The sequence below is a fragment of the Trichomonas vaginalis genome, chromosome III, assembly GCF_026262505.1.
Source record: "Trichomonas vaginalis G3 chromosome III, whole genome shotgun sequence".
Lineage (NCBI taxonomy): Eukaryota > Parabasalia > Trichomonadida > Trichomonadidae > Trichomonas > Trichomonas vaginalis.
In genome coordinates this window covers 11,554,625-11,573,172 of record NC_067205.1, presented here as the reverse complement: position 1 = coordinate 11,573,172, position 18,548 = coordinate 11,554,625, and the positions used below count along the sequence as shown (strand labels likewise).

The window sequence follows — 18,548 nt, the reverse complement described above, 5'->3', positions numbered from 1 at the left end:
GTTAATAGTTATCGTGCTTCAGGAAATATTTGTTCATTGAAGCTTGGTGAATTAACCAATTTGTTTAGAAATTTTAATTACCCTCAATTTTTAACTTTTGCAACTCCAAAAACCAGGTGTTTTTCCAGAACTACCATCTAGGATGAGTCCTAGGAGCTATAATTCTAGGGTTAGATGATACCCACTTAGTACTTTTATTTGTATATGTTTTAGTGGAATTTGGTGAGGAGTCATGAAATTCGTATCTAATTTGCTATCATCTAAGCTGTAAAGTTAGAGAAGCTATTTACTGGTTGTATATTAAAATATACCTTGTAATAGAAAATATAAGTGTTTGTGATTTAAAGTTCGCTTAATTAGCTCGAAAAATTTGTTTTATATCCATGACAAACTAACACAATCCTATTTATGTGATTTGCCAATCTGTTCCCAAAATATATCAGCATGAATATATATATTATTGATATTATTTGCAATTTCATCATTAAATAGTACTTTTTTTCCTATTTTTTTTAGAAATAGTATATTTATATGATAGCGACACAAAATTTTTAATTAAAAATATATGTTATCGATCATCACACTCAAATTGAATTTCAAAATTTTAGAATTTTTTCAATTTCAATATTGAAAATATATTTTCTTATATCATAGCGATTCATGTTATAATAATATGGAGAAAAATATTGTTTTAAATCTAAAATTTAAAATGAATGATTGGGCATTACATTAATCCAATTTATTGTTTATTTGTTAATCTAGTGGAAACAATTAATATTTTGGAGAAACAAAAATTTGAAATTTGAAATTTTGAAAAAAATGCATGAATCGGTAATTAAACATTGATTTATTAATTTATTAGCCATGCTTTTGATGTTGGTCTTATTCTTAAGCCGATTTAAAGAATTAATTTTTCCAAATCGTGTTTTGACATTAACACATAGATATATCAGGAAAAAATGTATCATTATCAAGTTATTGGTTTTATGTATCCTAACTTTGCCTCGTTCTGAATACAATTCTAGTTAACGAATTTTAAATAACTATATGAAGAATACATCATTTTGGTTTTATTATTATTAAAATGATATATATTAGCTATGTATATGCTTGTAAGAATATTTATTCCGTGAATTGGAAACAGAAAAAATAAATTTAGACAGAAAATGCATATCTTTAAAAATAATATGAAATTTAGCTTTGATATTATTATCCGATAAAATATGCATGATAATTACTCCAAATAAAATTTAGGAAGCAAGTTGTGACGGTTTGGGCGGTTTTCAATGGCCCACAAGGAAGGAAGTATCGTTTTATCAGGCAACAAGAGGTCTTGAAATGAGTAAAGGACTGATCACCCTTGAAAGGTTCAAACTTGCTTGCGCGCCGCAGTCTTAAAAATGATATGTTTCACTTCTGGTCGACAAACATAGGTGTAGAGTGTAGTATTGGTGCAGGGCAATAGCCCTGCCCCGCGCAAAAAGGAAAAAGAAGCAAGCACCGCACGTTCCCGGGAAGTCGCCCAGCCCAGTACTGATGTGGCCCGCGACTGCTTAATTTCCAGGTTCGGAGTGGAGCTGGATGTTGCCAGCCGGGTGTGGCCGCTTCGAAAGGATTGTTCGACACACATTCTTCACAATAGCACAATTCCTCTCAAATTCCTACTGCGGAACACCACTCTCTGCTGAAAATTTTGTTTAATTTTGAAATTTTCATAAAAAATTAAAAATATCAAATTATACAAGAGTTTTCGCAGGGACAAACATAGGTGTAGAGTGTAGTATTGGTGCGGGGCAATAGCCCTGCCCCGCGCAAAAAGGAAAAAGAAGCAAGCACCGCACGTTCCCGGGAAGTCGCCCAGCCCAGTACTGATGTGGCCCGCGACTGCTTAATTTCCAGGTTCGGAGTGGAGCTGGATGTTGCCAGCCGGGTGTGGCCGCTTCGAAAGGATTGTTCGACACACATTCTTCACAATAGCACAATTCCTCTCAAATTCCTACTGCGGAACACCACTCTCTGCTGAAAATTTTGTTTAATTTTGAAATTTTTATAAAAAATTAAAAATATCAAATTATACAAGAGTTTTCGCAGGGACAAACATAGGTGTAGAGTGTAGTATTGGTGCAGGGCAATAGCCCTGCCCCGCGCAAAAAGGAAAAAGAAGCAAGCACCGCACGTTCCCGGGAAGTCGCCCAGCCCAGTACTGATGTGGCCCGCGACTGCTTAATTTCCAGGTTCGGAGTGGAGCTGGATGTTGCCAGCCGGGTGTGGCCGCTTCGAAAGGATTGTTCGACACACATTCTTCACAATAGCACAATTCCTCTCAAATTCCTACTGCGGAACACCACTCTCTGCTGAAAATTTTGTTTAATTTTGAAATTTTTATAAAAAATTAAAAATATCAAATTATACAAGAGTTTTCGCAGGGACAAACATAGGTGTAGAGTGTAGTATTGGTGCGGGGCAATAGCCCTGCCCCGCGCAAAAAGGAAAAAGAAGCAAGCACCGCACGTTCCCGGGAAGTCGCCCAGCCCAGTACTGATGTGGCCCGCGACTGCTTAATTTCCAGGTTCGGAGTGGAGCTGGATGTTGCCAGCCGGGTGTGGCCGCTTCGAAAGGATTGTTCGACACACATTCTTCACAATAGCACAATTCCTCTCAAATTCCTACTGCGGAACACCACTCTCTGCTGAAAATTTTGTTTAATTTTGAAATTTTTATAAAAAATTAAAAATATCAAATTATACAAGAGTTTTCGCAGGGACAAACATAGGTGTAGAGTGTAGTATTGGTGCAGGGCAATAGCCCTGCCCCGCGCAAAAATGAAAAAGAAGCAAGCACCGCACGTTCCCGGGAAGTCGCCCAGCCCAGTACTGATGTGGCCCGCGACTGCTTAATTTCCAGGTTCGGAGTGGAGCTGGATGTTGCCAGCCGGGTGTGGCCGCTTCGAAAGGATTGTTCGACACACATTCTTCACAATAGCACAATTCCTCTCAAATTCCTACTGCGGAACACCACTCTCTGCTGAAAATTTTGTTTAATTTTGAAATTTTTATAAAAAATTAAAAATATCAAATTATACAAGAGTTTTCGCAGGGACAAACATAGGTGTAGAGTGTAGTATTGGTGCAGGGCAATAGCCCTGCCGCGCAAAAAGGAAAAAGAAGCAAGCACCGCACGTTCCCGGGAAGTCGCCCAGCCCAGTACTGATGTGGCCCGCGACTGCTTAATTTCCAGGTTCGGAGTGGAGCTGGATGTTGCCAGCCGGGTGTGGCCGCTTCGAAAGGATTGTTCGACACACATTCTTCACAATAGCACAATTCCTCTCAAATTCCTACTGCGGAACACCACTCTCTGCTGAAAATTTTGTTTAATTTTGAAATTTTTATAAAAAATTAAAAATATCAAATTATACAAGAGTTTTAGCAGGGACAAACATAGGTGTAGAGTGTAGTATTGGTGCAGGGCAATAGCCCTGCACCGCGCAAAAAGGAAAAAGAAGCAAGCACCGCACGTTCCCGGGAAGTCGCCCAGCCCAGTACTGATGTGGCCCGCGACTGCTTAATTTCCAGGTTCGGAGTGGAGCTGGATGTTGCCAGCCGGGTGTGGCCGCTTCGAAAGGATTGTTCGACACACATTCTTCACAATAGCACAATTCCTCTCAAATTCCTACTGCGGAACACCACTCTCTGCTGAAAATTTTGTTTAATTTTGAAATTTTTATAAAAAATTAAAAATATCAAATTATACAAGAGTTTTAGCAGGGACAAACATAGGTGTAGAGTGTAGTATTGGTGCAGGGCAATAGCCCTGCACCGCGCAAAAAGGAAAAAGAAGCAAGCACCGCACGTTCCCGGGAAGTCGCCCAGCCCAGTACTGATGTGGCCCGCGACTGCTTAATTTCCAGGTTCGGAGTGGAGCTGGATGTTGCCAGCCGGGTGTGGCCGCTTCGAAAGGATTGTTCGACACACATTCTTCACAATAGCACAATTCCTCTCAAATTCCTACTGCGGAACACCACTCTCTGCTGAAAATTTTGTTTAATTTTGAAATTTTTATAAAAAATTAAAAATATCAAATTATACAAGAGTTTTAGCAGGGACAAACATAGGTGTAGAGTGTAGTATTGGTGCAGGGCAATAGCCCTGCACCGCGCAAAAAGGAAAAAGAAGCAAGCACCGCACGTTCCCGGGAAGTCGCCCAGCCCAGTACTGATGTGGCCCGCGACTGCTTAATTTCCAGGTTCGGAGTGGAGCTGGATGTTGCCAGCCGGGTGTGGCCGCTTCGAAAGGATTGTTCGACACACATTCTTCACAATAGCACAATTCCTCTCAAATTCCTACTGCGGAACACCACTCTCTGCTGAAAATTTTGTTTAATTTTGAAATTTTTATAAAAAATTAAAAATATCAAATTATACAAGAGTTTTCGCAGGGACAAACATAGGTGTAGAGTGTAGTATTGGTGCAGGGCAATAGCCCTGCACCGCGCAAAAAGGAAAAAGAAGCAAGCACCGCACGTTCCCGGGAAGTCGCCCAGCCCAGTACTGATGTGGCCCGCGACTGCTTAATTTCCAGGTTCGGAGTGGAGCTGGATGTTGCCAGCCGGGTGTGGCCGCTTCGAAAGGATTGTTCGACACACATTCTTCACAATAGCACAATTCCTCTCAAATTCCTACTGCGGAACACCACTCTCTGCTGAAAATTTTGTTTAATTTTGAAATTTTTATAAAAAATTAAAAATATCAAATTATACAAGAGTTTTCGCAGGGACAAACATAGGTGTAGAGTGTAGTATTGGTGCAGGGCAATAGCCCTGCCCGCGCAAAAAGGAAAAAGAAGCAAGCACCGCACGTTCCCGGGAAGTCGCCCAGCCCAGTACTGATGTGGCCCGCGACTGCTTAATTTCCAGGTTCGGAGTGGAGCTGGATGTTGCCAGCCGGGTGTGGCCGCTTCGAAAGGATTGTTCGACACACATTCTTCACAATAGCACAATTCCTCTCAAATTCCTACTGCGGAACACCACTCTCTGCTGAAAATTTTGTTTAATTTTGAAATTTTTATAAAAAATTAAAAATATCAAATTATACAAGAGTTTTCGCAGGGACAAACATAGGTGTAGAGTGTAGTATTGGTGCAGGGCAATAGCCCTGCCCGCGCAAAAAGGAAAAAGAAGCAAGCACCGCACGTTCCCGGGAAGTCGCCCAGCCCAGTACTGATGTGGCCCGCGACTGCTTAATTTCCAGGTTCGGAGTGGAGCTGGATGTTGCCAGCCGGGTGTGGCCGCTTCGAAAGGATTGTTCGACACACATTCTTCACAATAGCACAATTCCTCTCAAATTCCTACTGCGGAACACCACTCTCTGCTGAAAATTTTGTTTAATTTTGAAATTTTTATAAAAAATTAAAAATATCAAATTATACAAGAGTTTTCGCAGGGACAAACATAGGTGTAGAGTGTAGTATTGGTGCAGGGCAATAGCCCTGCCCGCGCAAAAAGGAAAAAGAAGCAAGCACCGCACGTTCCCGGGAAGTCGCCCAGCCCAGTACTGATGTGGCCCGCGACTGCTTAATTTCCAGGTTCGGAGTGGAGCTGGATGTTGCCAGCCGGGTGTGGCCGCTTCGAAAGGATTGTTCGACACACATTCTTCACAATAGCACAATTCCTCTCAAATTCCTACTGCGGAACACCACTCTCTGCTGAAAATTTTGTTTAATTTTGAAATTTTTATAAAAAATTAAAAATATCAAATTATACAAGAGTTTTCGCAGGGACAAACATAGGTGTAGAGTGTAGTATTGGTGCAGGGCAATAGCCCTGCCCGCGCAAAAAGGAAAAAGAAGCAAGCACCGCACGTTCCCGGGAAGTCGCCCAGCCCAGTACTGATGTGGCCCGCGACTGCTTAATTTCCAGGTTCGGAGTGGAGCTGGATGTTGCCAGCCGGGTGTGGCCGCTTCGAAAGGATTGTTCGACACACATTCTTCACAATAGCACAATTCCTCTCAAATTCCTACTGCGGAACACCACTCTCTGCTGAAAATTTTGTTTAATTTTGAAATTTTTATAAAAAATTAAAAAATCAAATTATACAAGAGTTTTCGCAGGGACAAACATAGGTGTAGAGTGTAGTATTGGTGCAGGGCAATAGCCCTGCCCGCGCAAAAAGGAAAAAGAAGCAAGCACCGCACGTTCCCGGGAAGTCGCCCAGCCCAGTACTGATGTGGCCCGCGACTGCTTAATTTCCAGGTTCGGAGTGGAGCTGGATGTTGCCAGCCGGGTGTGGCCGCTTCGAAAGGATTGTTCGACACACATTCTTCACAATAGCACAATTCCTCTCAAATTCCTACTGCGGAACACCACTCTCTGCTGAAAATTTTGTTTAATTTTGAAATTTTTATAAAAAATTAAAAATATCAAATTATACAAGAGTTTTCGCAGGGACAAACATAGGTGTAGAGTGTAGTATTGGTGCAGGGCAATAGCCCTGCCCGCGCAAAAAGGAAAAAGAAGCAAGCACCGCACGTTCCCGGGAAGTCGCCCAGCCCAGTACTGATGTGGCCCGCGACTGCTTAATTTCCAGGTTCGGAGTGGAGCTGGATGTTGCCAGCCGGGTGTGGCCGCTTCGAAAGGATTGTTCGACACACATTCTTCACAATAGCACAATTCCTCTCAAATTCCTACTGCGGAACACCACTCTCTGCTGAAAATTTTGTTTAATTTTGAAATTTTTATAAAAAATTAAAAATATCAAATTATACAAGAGTTTTCGCAGGGACAAACATAGGTGTAGAGTGTAGTATTGGTGCAGGGCAATAGCCCTGCCCGCGCAAAAAGGAAAAAGAAGCAAGCACCGCACGTTCCCGGGAAGTCGCCCAGCCCAGTACTGATGTGGCCCGCGACTGCTTAATTTCCAGGTTCGGAGTGGAGCTGGATGTTGCCAGCCGGGTGTGGCCGCTTCGAAAGGATTGTTCGACACACATTCTTCACAATAGCACAATTCCTCTCAAATTCCTACTGCGGAACACCACTCTCTGCTGAAAATTTTGTTTAATTTTGAAATTTTTATAAAAAATTAAAAATATCAAATTATACAAGAGTTTTCGCAGGGACAAACATAGGTGTAGAGTGTAGTATTGGTGCAGGGCAATAGCCCTGCCCCGCAAAAAGGAAAAAGAAGCAAGCACCGCACGTTCCCGGGAAGTCGCCCAGCCCAGTACTGATGTGGCCCGCGACTGCTTAATTTCCAGGTTCGGAGTGGAGCTGGATGTTGCCAGCCGGGTGTGGCCGCTTCGAAAGGATTGTTCGACACACATTCTTCACAATAGCACAATTCCTCTCAAATTCCTACTGCGGAACACCACTCTCTGCTGAAAATTTTGTTTAATTTTGAAATTTTTATAAAAAATTAAAAATATCAAATTATACAAGAGTTTTCGCAGGGACAAACATAGGTGTAGAGTGTAGTATTGGTGCAGGGCAATAGCCCTGCCCGCGCAAAAAGGAAAAAGAAGCAAGCACCGCACGTTCCCGGGAAGTCGCCCAGCCCAGTACTGATGTGGCCCGCGACTGCTTAATTTCCAGGTTCGGAGTGGAGCTGGATGTTGCCAGCCGGGTGTGGCCGCTTCGAAAGGATTGTTCGACACACATTCTTCACAATAGCACAATTCCTCTCAAATTCCTACTGCGGAACACCACTCTCTGCTGAAAATTTTGTTTAATTTTGAAATTTTTATAAAAAATTAAAAATATCAAATTATACAAGAGTTTTCGCAGGGACAAACATAGGTGTAGAGTGTAGTATTGGTGCAGGGCAATAGCCCTGCCCGCGCAAAAAGGAAAAAGAAGCAAGCACCGCACGTTCCCGGGAAGTCGCCCAGCCCAGTACTGATGTGGCCCGCGACTGCTTAATTTCCAGGTTCGGAGTGGAGCTGGATGTTGCCAGCCGGGTGTGGCCGCTTCGAAAGGATTGTTCGACACACATTCTTCACAATAGCACAATTCCTCTCAAATTCCTACTGCGGAACACCACTCTCTGCTGAAAATTTTGTTTAATTTTGAAATTTTTATAAAAAATTAAAAATATCAAATTATACAAGAGTTTTCGCAGGGACAAACATAGGTGTAGAGTGTAGTATTGGTGCAGGGCAATAGCCCTGCCCCGCAAAAAGGAAAAAGAAGCAAGCACCGCACGTTCCCGGGAAGTCGCCCAGCCCAGTACTGATGTGGCCCGCGACTGCTTAATTTCCAGGTTCGGAGTGGAGCTGGATGTTGCCAGCCGGGTGTGGCCGCTTCGAAAGGATTGTTCGACACACATTCTTCACAATAGCACAATTCCTCTCAAATTCCTACTGCGGAACACCACTCTCTGCTGAAAATTTTGTTTAATTTTGAAATTTTTATAAAAAATTAAAAATATCAAATTATACAAGAGTTTTCGCAGGGACAAACATAGGTGTAGAGTGTAGTATTGGTGCAGGGCAATAGCCCTGCCCGCGCAAAAAGGAAAAAGAAGCAAGCACCGCACGTTCCCGGGAAGTCGCCCAGCCCAGTACTGATGTGGCCCGCGACTGCTTAATTTCCAGGTTCGGAGTGGAGCTGGATGTTGCCAGCCGGGTGTGGCCGCTTCGAAAGGATTGTTCGACACACATTCTTCACAATAGCACAATTCCTCTCAAATTCCTACTGCGGAACACCACTCTCTGCTGAAAATTTTGTTTAATTTTGAAATTTTTATAAAAAATTAAAAATATCAAATTATACAAGAGTTTTCGCAGGGACAAACATAGGTGTAGAGTGTAGTATTGGTGCAGGGCAATAGCCCTGCCCGCGCAAAAAGGAAAAAGAAGCAAGCACCGCACGTTCCCGGGAAGTCGCCCAGCCCAGTACTGATGTGGCCCGCGACTGCTTAATTTCCAGGTTCGGAGTGGAGCTGGATGTTGCCAGCCGGGTGTGGCCGCTTCGAAAGGATTGTTCGACACACATTCTTCACAATAGCACAATTCCTCTCAAATTCCTACTGCGGAACACCACTCTCTGCTGAAAATTTTGTTTAATTTTGAAATTTTTATAAAAAATTAAAAATATCAAATTATACAAGAGTTTTCGCAGGGACAAACATAGGTGTAGAGTGTAGTATTGGTGCAGGGCAATAGCCCTGCCCGCGCAAAAAGGAAAAAGAAGCAAGCACCGCACGTTCCCGGGAAGTCGCCCAGCCCAGTACTGATGTGGCCCGCGACTGCTTAATTTCCAGGTTCGGAGTGGAGCTGGATGTTGCCAGCCGGGTGTGGCCGCTTCGAAAGGATTGTTCGACACACATTCTTCACAATAGCACAATTCCTCTCAAATTCCTACTGCGGAACACCACTCTCTGCTGAAAATTTTGTTTAATTTTGAAATTTTTATAAAAAATTAAAAATATCAAATTATACAAGAGTTTTCGCAGGGACAAACATAGGTGTAGAGTGTAGTATTGGTGCAGGGCAATAGCCCTGCCCGCGCAAAAAGGAAAAAGAAGCAAGCACCGCACGTTCCCGGGAAGTCGCCCAGCCCAGTACTGATGTGGCCCGCGACTGCTTAATTTCCAGGTTCGGAGTGGAGCTGGATGTTGCCAGCCGGGTGTGGCCGCTTCGAAAGGATTGTTCGACACACATTCTTCACAATAGCACAATTCCTCTCAAATTCCTACTGCGGAACACCACTCTCTGCTGAAAATTTTGTTTAATTTTGAAATTTTTATAAAAAATTAAAAATATCAAATTATACAAGAGTTTTCGCAGGGACAAACATAGGTGTAGAGTGTAGTATTGGTGCAGGGCAATAGCCCTGCCCGCGCAAAAAGGAAAAAGAAGCAAGCACCGCACGTTCCCGGAAGTCGCCCAGCCCAGTACTGATGTGGCCCGCGACTGCTTAATTTCCAGGTTCGGAGTGGAGCTGGATGTTGCCAGCCGGGTGTGGCCGCTTCGAAAGGATTGTTCGACACACATTCTTCACAATAGCACAATTCCTCTCAAATTCCTACTGCGGAACACCACTCTCTGCTGAAAATTTTGTTTAATTTTGAAATTTTTATAAAAAATTAAAAATATCAAATTATACAAGAGTTTTCGCAGGGACAAACATAGGTGTAGAGTGTAGTATTGGTGCAGGGCAATAGCCCTGCCCGCGCAAAAAGGAAAAAGAAGCAAGCACCGCACGTTCCCGGGAAGTCGCCCAGCCCAGTACTGATGTGGCCCGCGACTGCTTAATTTCCAGGTTCGGAGTGGAGCTGGATGTTGCCAGCCGGGTGTGGCCGCTTCGAAAGGATTGTTCGACACACATTCTTCACAATAGCACAATTCCTCTCAAATTCCTACTGCGGAACACCACTCTCTGCTGAAAATTTTGTTTAATTTTGAAATTTTTATAAAAAATTAAAAATATCAAATTATACAAGAGTTTTCGCAGGGACAAACATAGGTGTAGAGTGTAGTATTGGTGCAGGGCAATAGCCCTGCCCCGCGCAAAAAGGAAAAAGAAGCAAGCACCGCACGTTCCCGGGAAGTCGCCCAGCCCAGTACTGATGTGGCCCGCGACTGCTTAATTTCCAGGTTCGGAGTGGAGCTGGATGTTGCCAGCCGGGTGTGGCCGCTTCGAAAGGATTGTTCGACACACATTCTTCACAATAGCACAATTCCTCTCAAATTCCTACTGCGGAACACCACTCTCTGCTGAAAATTTTGTTTAATTTTCTTGTTTTAGAAATGTTTTTTATTGAAAAATCAATAAAACTAACTCCAAAATAAAATTTTTGATTTAAAGACACTATGATGACACCAGGCAAATCTTCCAAGACACCTATCGTCGGGAATCTAACAACCCTAGTATGAACTTGAAGAGAAATTTTAAGGAAAATATTAAGTTGTGTATTTTGTGTTTATCTCATTGTGTGATGCATATTTTCATGATCTGACAGCAGAAATCGAATCAGCAGAGCCAGAAGAATCAGATTACGCGGGGAAAATAGGTTTTGAACGCTTAGATAGGGGTAAAATCAGACTTTATGAGGTATGTTGTATAATTATAGTTTGTACTGTAATATGTCATGAGATCAGAATATGAAGGGAGTATATATGTGTTATTGTCACAGGTATATATGTGAGGATAGCTCAGTAGAGTCTGTAAAATAGTTTAGTAGAAGAAAAAGTTATATAAAGAACAAAAAATTAAAAATAAACATTATTAAGTGAAAACCAAAGTTTACCTATTTTATGTAAGGTTTTGTCTTTGTGGGTTGAGGTATATGACAAAAAAGATTGGATAATGCACTCTTGTCGGTCAAACTTCCGCGTTCAAGTTATGAATGCGGAACATTGTTCCATTCTGGGAGACATGCAGAGGCAATGTCTCCCAGAATGAGACACTGCGACCGACAAGAGTGCATTATGCACTCCTGTCGGTCAAACTTCCGCGTTCAAGTTATGAATGCGGAACATTGTTCCATTCTGGGAGACATGCAGAGGCAATGTCTCCCAGAATGAGACACTGCGACCGACAAGAGTGCATAATACACTCTTGTCGGTCAAAGTTTTGCAATCACATTCTGATTGCAGAAGATTGTCTTATTCTGGGAGACATGCAGAGGCAATGTCTCCCGAAATGATACCGTCATACCAACACCAATTTATTCCTTCTTTCCATTGTCATACAATTCAATATTTTTATCAATCTTAATCAACTTTTTTTATTCTTCTTTAATTCAATTTATCTTTCTCCTAGAATATCTATTCCTTTAACAGACATAAAATCACCAATCGAGCTTTTTCAATACTCAAAATTTCATATAAATCTTTGTTATTTTTTCTCTCATCGCTTATTTTATTAAATATACATATTTCCTCTCACATATCCCTCTTCATATATATTGGATCTCAACACTCATCTATTAGAACAATATATTTTCGCTTAATCTTATATTATTCATTAACAATCTTTCATCTTCTTATTTCTAGTTAACCTACCAATATATATATAGAATATATGCCCAATTACATATTCAGATACATTAAATTCAAGAAATTCTTCTAATATTATTCTCCTATTCATAATAAAATCATATTTAGTCTCACATCACAATTCTATCAGTTCTTCAATATCATATCATATTGGTAACATCACATATATCTCTTATAATATCACTTAAATTTGTATTTTTTTATTAATTATATTTAATTAGTTCTACATTCTATTATTATAGAGGTTTGACAAACTCATCAATAGTTAAAATCAAAATCTATTCAGAACTTTGAATCTAATGAAAATTACATTTCGATATCTTTTTGCAAGCTTAATTTTTTGTATTATCTTAAAATACATTTAGTAATGTTATGTACGTATTGAATTCAAATTATAGCGCAGTAACATGCAACTCATCTTGAGATTCACATTTCATTTTCACAATTATTGCATATATACATCAATAACATATTGTACTCATATAGCTACACGACTCTAAACTCAATGACATCAAATAATGCTTGTAATATTTAAAATAATTTTTGCATTTTTGATTCTCAGCTTAACTTCTATAAATGTCACCAAAACATTTCATTCCTACCAAGAAATAATATATTAGTAATTAAGCGTTTATTACCATTGTTACTCACATCATATTAATTCATTTTTGTAATTTTTTAAATAAATGACTGGAATCATAAACCCTATGTACCCATATCAACATGTTAAAATTTCAAAGTCTGAAACTTAGTATACATTGAGTTTCATGAAATCAGATAATCTCGTAGATTTCTTAAATATTATATATTGCTGGCCAATAATGATGCAGCATGATTCTCCATCATATCAGCATTCTAAACATATCTTTATTTTGTCAATTGGCATAAATTAAGGGTGCTTTTCAGGCGATAAATGGTATTTTAGATACCTGGGTAGAGGGTCATGAAAAAGTTGCAAAAGTCAAAAATTGAGGGTAATAAAATATCAAAACTTAATGATAGGAAAATTGAATAGCCATGTGTTAAATATATTCATAAAATTATAAAATATTTGTCAATACCCATATATTTTCAAAATTTTTAAAATTTATGAAAAATATCTTATATATATACAAGTATTTGATATATTAGTTAACACCAACTGATGAAATAAAAATTACCGAAACGGGCTTTTAAAAAAACTACATACTACTGAAATTTGAATTATAACAAATTCTATATCTCTACCATGAAAACTAATTTTTGAATTTATGTTTATATTGATCCAAGCAAACAACACTTGAAGACTCTAAAGTTTCTTTGGCCAATTATATAACATTGCATTTTTTTTTCAATGAAAATATATTCACTATACGCATTGGTCTATGTGGTGCATATTGTTAAAGATATATTCCTCTTAAATTTAAATTATTCAGATAAAAAGGTACAGACGCCAAAAGTCTCCTGAAAATTGAATTTTGACTCAAAATTGAGAAGCAATGATGCATCAATTTGGTTAAGATTATTTAGCGATTGATAAATGAGTCATAAATTTATAGGAAATGATAATTTTATTATCATTAATGATGACTTAGAATAAGAATTATTCGTTACAAATGATGATTAATATCTTCCATCACCAGGAAAATAAGAGAGATTTTGTCAACTGAAATCTCATTATTTCGGCTTAGGTTATTGTAGCTCTTGAGGCATTAAATGAATAACTTAAATGTAGAAGAAATGATTTGTGCTTGAAGAAGTTAAAATTGAAACAAAAAATATTCAACTATGCAATTACTTCAGCTCCAATTATATATGATTTCATTGAGAGAATGATCGTAAATATTCCTAATGAACTTCTACTAATGAACAATGCAATGTAAAAATAACAAAATAAAAGTATACTTAGATAATGCATGAATTGTGGTTTGACTTTGGTAATGTGGTATAAAAGATGTGATCTCCTGCTAATATCGTGTAAAAGATCCATTAATTCTAAATTCTTTGTAAAGCTTTTTATGAATCATTGGAACATGATATCAAATTTCACTAGAAAACTCTGCGTCTTATTGATGTAAAATGGAGTACAAATTAAATATTTCAACATATATATTACTTGAATGTTTAGTGTTTGGAAAGATGTTTTACCATGTTATTTTGCCATTTTAAGTTGGTACCACAGTTGCCGATGATTATATGACTTTAAAAAGGTTAATTTATATCATTTGAAAAGTTAATGTAGTCAATAACTTTGCAATCAGAAGAAATATATTATATTAATAAGGAATTATTAATGTAATCGTTATTTTTATGATTTGTGATATTGAGGACATTATTTAATTAACTTAAAACTCACCCAATAAACAACAATAATAAGTGAATATCCTAATTTGCTATTTATTATTAGCTAAATACGTTAAACTAAAATGTCATGTCATTTGGATTTTGATTGGTGCTTACGAAATGTTGATTTTTTGATGCAAAAATAGATAATTTGGATGATTATTTTAAATAAGTTAATACTATAGCATTATTAAATTTCTAAACAAAAATACTACACTGTGGATCAATTCGAAGATATTATTGCCTTCCAAATTAATTTGAAATTTTAATGATATTAAAAAAAATAACATTGACTATATTTTACTATTCAAACTTTGAACCCATAGCTTAAATCTTTATTGTATTCGCTTAAAAAGTGACAAAAAATATTGTGAAATTTAAATTAGCCGAATTATCATTGATATTGGAAAAGCATCAACAAATCATTTTAGAGATTCTATACCAACAGTTTCAAGACATATCTGGATAAATTCGCAAATGAAGTTCTATTTCTTGGATTTAAGCTCATGTTAGTGTCTACCTGATGGCAACAATGTATAGCAATTTTCTCAATATAACTATTTTTTGCACCTGGTAAATATTGGAATCTGAAATTCTTTTTGAATGAAAAATCAATAGATTATGAGCTGAAATTATTTATTTGGATTGATAGAACTACTATATTATTAATTAAATTTGATTATCTTATTTTCCAAATTACGCGTAATGAAAAAATTTATGAAAATTATAGTACATGAATGATACTGAATTAAAATGTTTTAATATCCTATTCTTCTCTGAAAAGTCGAATAACGCAATCGTAAAATATTTAAGCGGAATTTGGTTATATATGATTTAGCGTATGTATTAGAGAAATGTTGGATTTTTAAATTCCTTTCAATTTTTTTCGTATAAACCGCAACCGAAAAACCGATAGTCAATTTTCATTTTTTCATAGGGATGATAAATTCTCAGGCCAATTCTGACACTGTCCAAAACAATAATAGCGAGCATGACAGCCAAGAGCTAAAACCCATTAGTAGTCTAACCTTCCCATTCAAATCCTTTGAATATCACACGGTAAGAGAAATTTTAATTCCATTTAACACAAATGAGTGTAATAATGCAAAATTTCATACCCCAATGGATGCAATGATGTATATAAGAGATCATTGTCTCAAGCATAACATCGCTTTCAAGAGATCAACAGTCATGAAATACGCCCATCTCTGTCAAGTTTATAATCAGCCACACGGATCTTATATTTGCATGGGTACACTTTCACAAAGTGTTTTAAACAGGTTATACACGAAAGTTTCAAGGCTTTATTCAACCAAGGTTATGAAAGAATTTATTCAATGATTGTTTAGTTGAAACCCTTTAACGCATAGAATATATTTTATATATCTAGCAATAATTGATATTTATCAAAACATTATTGAAAAAATTGAATTCTATCTTATTATATCTTTTTTTGTTGACATGTAAATATATGTTTTTGGATTAGCATTCCAAATGGTTTGTTGCCTTTCACACGGTAATTGTCAATCAAATAAATTACCCGAAAAATTTCGTAAATTATTTGTAGTTCATGTTTAAAGTCGGAATGACCACGATCACATATTTTAATATTTGATATGATAGTTGTTCCAAAAATGATCTAGATTTGTTTTTATTTGGATATTTAAAAATTATGATGAATATTATTGAAAATAAAAACTTATTTATGATAGTATAGCAAGGTCATATGAAGATTTTGGTATTTTCCTGTTAAAGATAATATATATTGATGGATTTTTGTGTCAATTGAGTAAATGAACACTTAACTTAAACCTTTTGTCATGTTGTTACCTACGCATCTTTCATATATGTCTCATAGAATATTATCTTATTATGTTTATTTTATGGCATTTTCAAAGTTAATTAGTAACAGTTAAAAATTTTATATTGTTTTTAGAGGTTTATTATGGGAATATTGATAGTTGATCAACTAAAATTACTTATATCTGTCATCATGAATAATATTTCATACATTTTTATCAATCTTATTATATTGAATAACACGTAATGATTGAACTAATGAATTCTTTTACTATCGCAAAGGATATCTACAAATGTGATGAATGAATGCATAAAAATTTCTAGAATTATATAACTAGATATAGCTGAAATAGATATTTTAAAAATGTGATTGCTCAAAGTAAAACCATCATCGAGATAAGGTCATTGTGCTTGTTTTTGTGGATGTGCCTAATTAATATCATGTTTTTCTATTGGATGTAAGTGTATAAGAATGACTTCTATTCGATTATCGCATGAATTTTGTTTTGAATAAAATTCTAAATTTCAAAAAAAGTATTAGATATGTGTATATACAATTGCTTATTACTTCAATACACGAATAATTATAGGTCTTATAACTATAAATAGTAAATAATGAGTTGATTAAAGATTCAAATAATTAAACCTTTGAATTCAATGTATTAGGGGTGTTCTTAAAATATATTTATTATCATCCAAAGTATAGATTGGTGTGTTCGAAATAGCCTGTTATCTGTTAAATATTGAGAAAACGGATTAGCGTTACTGAAATAAATATGCGCTATTATTCTTCTGTGGACCTACAAAGAATTGATTAGTTCATACTAAGTGGTAACAATAATTATATAAAATGCTGTAGAAATATGCATAAAAATACCGCCTAACTAGTTTGTATGATGATAGAGAATACAAAATATAACTTTTTAATAATAACTAAATTTTAATCGGTTGCGAAGGGATCTAATGGAGCTACTAGGAAATATGTATGTGTATGATAAGTGGTACTGTTATTGATGCTAATACGTATTCGAAACTTTCTTTAACAGTGTAAATTTCTTTATTTGGTTGATAAAAAAAATATGTTTGAAAGTATTTTATTTCAGTCTTTAGTGGAACCAATAGAAAGCAATTTAGTTGCACGGTTACTATAATATTAATATATATTTCATTTATTATGTGTATATTAGGGTATCTTATCTCAACTCTTTAATTGTTCTAATATTTCGGGAATGCGACCGAATATAACAAAGCAATCACCTAAGTACATTAGAGGCATAATAAAAAAGGAAATATATCTATTAAATAGCAATATTGTTTGTTTGTGATCAAAAGGTAATGTATATCAAATATATCAAAAGTATTCATCAGGCTTAATTTAGAATTGAAAATCGAAATTGTTGAAATCTACATTACATGTCAACCAATAACTTAGGAATTCTGAGATGAGCATATTGTTATAGGATTAGCATGGTGGATCGAAAAGACAGAATAATGAGGGATAATTTATATTTCGAACAATGCATTATCGAATTAAAAATATAATTTTCTATAGTATGGAAATGTATATTTTTATGGGTACAGCCTGTCATCCTGGATAATTCGAAGAATTTCAAAAATATTGAAAGAACAGATGCGAACACAATGTGCTTGTTTAGCATGTGTGAAACATTAAACATTGATATATAAAATCCTGATAAAATCAAATTTACAAAATTTTGAAGATGCCGTATCGTAAATCAAATTTTTACTTCATATGACAATAATTTCAATCAAATTTTGTAATCGTTTATGAAAAATTCTCATATATAGTTGCTATGAAAATTTCATCTATTATTTTACGATAAATGGCCAATTCGTTTCAATTTTTATAGTCACCTCACTTTGTTTTATGCCTGCTCTTGTTATCAAGACCAACGCTAAATTCACAGAGGAAGAGAAGTCCAAGGCCACCGAGGAACTCGGAAACATTGTTTCCAAGGTTCTTGGAAAGCCAATCTCTTATGTCATGGTCACATTAGAGGATGGTGTTGCTGTTAGATTCGGTGGCAGTGACGAGAAGGCTGCTTTCATGTCCCTCATGTCAATTGGTGGACTTAACAGAGCTGTTAACAAGAGGGCATCTGCTGCTCTCACAAAGTGGTTCACAGACCATGGTTTCCAGGGCGATCGCATTTACATCGTCTTCAATCCAAAGAGTGCTGAGGACTGGGGCTTCAATGGTGACACATTTGCCTAAAATACGGATTTAATTGTAATAATTCTTTTCTTTTTTTCAAATTCTGATTCATTCTTTCTCTTTAAAACGATTGTACGAATGTATACGTACTAATATCTCAAATTATAGAAATAATTCTCATTAACATTTGAATTCATATTAAAAACTGAGCAATTTAGTATTATTTCGATTTTGTTGGCATTATTGTCATATTTATTGTC

General features: G+C 36.7%; 2 protein-coding genes and 28 non-coding genes across 30 annotated transcripts; 2 read left to right on the top strand and 28 right to left on the bottom strand.

Annotated features, from left to right (window-relative positions):
* Positions 1-1,422: 1,422 nt before the first annotated feature.
* On the bottom strand, positions 1,423-1,608 carry TVAGG3_0683770. Its single transcript, XR_007836102.1, has one exon. It is a non-coding gene; the product is annotated as a 5S ribosomal RNA (ribosomal RNA).
* TVAGG3_0683750 lies at positions 1,609-1,943 on the bottom strand. The gene has a single exon (XR_007836101.1). It is a non-coding gene; the product is annotated as a 5S ribosomal RNA (ribosomal RNA).
* TVAGG3_0683740 lies at positions 1,944-2,278 on the bottom strand. The gene has a single exon (XR_007836100.1). It is a non-coding gene; the product is annotated as a 5S ribosomal RNA (ribosomal RNA).
* On the bottom strand, positions 2,279-2,613 carry TVAGG3_0683730. Its single transcript, XR_007836099.1, has one exon. It is a non-coding gene; the product is annotated as a 5S ribosomal RNA (ribosomal RNA).
* On the bottom strand, positions 2,614-2,948 carry TVAGG3_0683720. The gene has a single exon (XR_007836098.1). It is a non-coding gene; the product is annotated as a 5S ribosomal RNA (ribosomal RNA).
* TVAGG3_0683710 lies at positions 2,949-3,281 on the bottom strand. The gene has a single exon (XR_007836097.1). It is a non-coding gene; the product is annotated as a 5S ribosomal RNA (ribosomal RNA).
* TVAGG3_0683700 lies at positions 3,282-3,616 on the bottom strand. Its single transcript, XR_007836096.1, has one exon. It is a non-coding gene; the product is annotated as a 5S ribosomal RNA (ribosomal RNA).
* TVAGG3_0683690 lies at positions 3,617-3,951 on the bottom strand. The gene has a single exon (XR_007836095.1). It is a non-coding gene; the product is annotated as a 5S ribosomal RNA (ribosomal RNA).
* On the bottom strand, positions 3,952-4,286 carry TVAGG3_0683680. Its single transcript, XR_007836094.1, has one exon. It is a non-coding gene; the product is annotated as a 5S ribosomal RNA (ribosomal RNA).
* TVAGG3_0683660 lies at positions 4,287-4,621 on the bottom strand. The gene has a single exon (XR_007836093.1). It is a non-coding gene; the product is annotated as a 5S ribosomal RNA (ribosomal RNA).
* Positions 4,622-4,955, bottom strand: TVAGG3_0683650. Its single transcript, XR_007836092.1, has one exon. It is a non-coding gene; the product is annotated as a 5S ribosomal RNA (ribosomal RNA).
* Positions 4,956-5,289, bottom strand: TVAGG3_0683640. Its single transcript, XR_007836091.1, has one exon. It is a non-coding gene; the product is annotated as a 5S ribosomal RNA (ribosomal RNA).
* TVAGG3_0683630 lies at positions 5,290-5,623 on the bottom strand. The gene has a single exon (XR_007836090.1). It is a non-coding gene; the product is annotated as a 5S ribosomal RNA (ribosomal RNA).
* On the bottom strand, positions 5,624-5,957 carry TVAGG3_0683620. The gene has a single exon (XR_007836089.1). It is a non-coding gene; the product is annotated as a 5S ribosomal RNA (ribosomal RNA).
* Positions 5,958-6,290, bottom strand: TVAGG3_0683610. The gene has a single exon (XR_007836088.1). It is a non-coding gene; the product is annotated as a 5S ribosomal RNA (ribosomal RNA).
* TVAGG3_0683600 lies at positions 6,291-6,624 on the bottom strand. The gene has a single exon (XR_007836087.1). It is a non-coding gene; the product is annotated as a 5S ribosomal RNA (ribosomal RNA).
* Positions 6,625-6,958, bottom strand: TVAGG3_0683590. Its single transcript, XR_007836086.1, has one exon. It is a non-coding gene; the product is annotated as a 5S ribosomal RNA (ribosomal RNA).
* On the bottom strand, positions 6,959-7,291 carry TVAGG3_0683580. The gene has a single exon (XR_007836085.1). It is a non-coding gene; the product is annotated as a 5S ribosomal RNA (ribosomal RNA).
* TVAGG3_0683570 lies at positions 7,292-7,625 on the bottom strand. The gene has a single exon (XR_007836084.1). It is a non-coding gene; the product is annotated as a 5S ribosomal RNA (ribosomal RNA).
* TVAGG3_0683550 lies at positions 7,626-7,959 on the bottom strand. Its single transcript, XR_007836083.1, has one exon. It is a non-coding gene; the product is annotated as a 5S ribosomal RNA (ribosomal RNA).
* TVAGG3_0683540 lies at positions 7,960-8,292 on the bottom strand. Its single transcript, XR_007836082.1, has one exon. It is a non-coding gene; the product is annotated as a 5S ribosomal RNA (ribosomal RNA).
* Positions 8,293-8,626, bottom strand: TVAGG3_0683530. Its single transcript, XR_007836081.1, has one exon. It is a non-coding gene; the product is annotated as a 5S ribosomal RNA (ribosomal RNA).
* Positions 8,627-8,960, bottom strand: TVAGG3_0683520. The gene has a single exon (XR_007836080.1). It is a non-coding gene; the product is annotated as a 5S ribosomal RNA (ribosomal RNA).
* Positions 8,961-9,294, bottom strand: TVAGG3_0683510. Its single transcript, XR_007836079.1, has one exon. It is a non-coding gene; the product is annotated as a 5S ribosomal RNA (ribosomal RNA).
* On the bottom strand, positions 9,295-9,628 carry TVAGG3_0683500. The gene has a single exon (XR_007836078.1). It is a non-coding gene; the product is annotated as a 5S ribosomal RNA (ribosomal RNA).
* On the bottom strand, positions 9,629-9,961 carry TVAGG3_0683490. Its single transcript, XR_007836077.1, has one exon. It is a non-coding gene; the product is annotated as a 5S ribosomal RNA (ribosomal RNA).
* On the bottom strand, positions 9,962-10,295 carry TVAGG3_0683480. The gene has a single exon (XR_007836076.1). It is a non-coding gene; the product is annotated as a 5S ribosomal RNA (ribosomal RNA).
* Positions 10,296-10,630, bottom strand: TVAGG3_0683470. Its single transcript, XR_007836075.1, has one exon. It is a non-coding gene; the product is annotated as a 5S ribosomal RNA (ribosomal RNA).
* A 4,631-nt stretch (positions 10,631-15,261) lies between these two features.
* TVAGG3_0683460 (uncharacterized protein) lies at positions 15,262-15,656 on the top strand (the record flags this gene model as incomplete). Its single annotated transcript, XM_001326983.2, has 1 exon — positions 15,435-15,653. The coding sequence occupies one exon, from the start codon at positions 15,435-15,437 to the stop codon at positions 15,651-15,653; it is 219 nt and encodes a 72-aa protein (XP_001327018.1).
* Positions 15,657-17,976: 2,320 nt separating this feature from the next.
* Positions 17,977-18,498, top strand: TVAGG3_0683450 (phenylpyruvate tautomerase protein; the record flags this gene model as incomplete). The annotated part of the gene is made up of 1 exon (XM_001326982.2): positions 18,001-18,348. The coding sequence occupies one exon, from the start codon at positions 18,001-18,003 to the stop codon at positions 18,346-18,348; it is 348 nt and encodes a 115-aa protein (XP_001327017.1).
* Between the last annotated feature and the right edge of the window lie 50 nt (positions 18,499-18,548).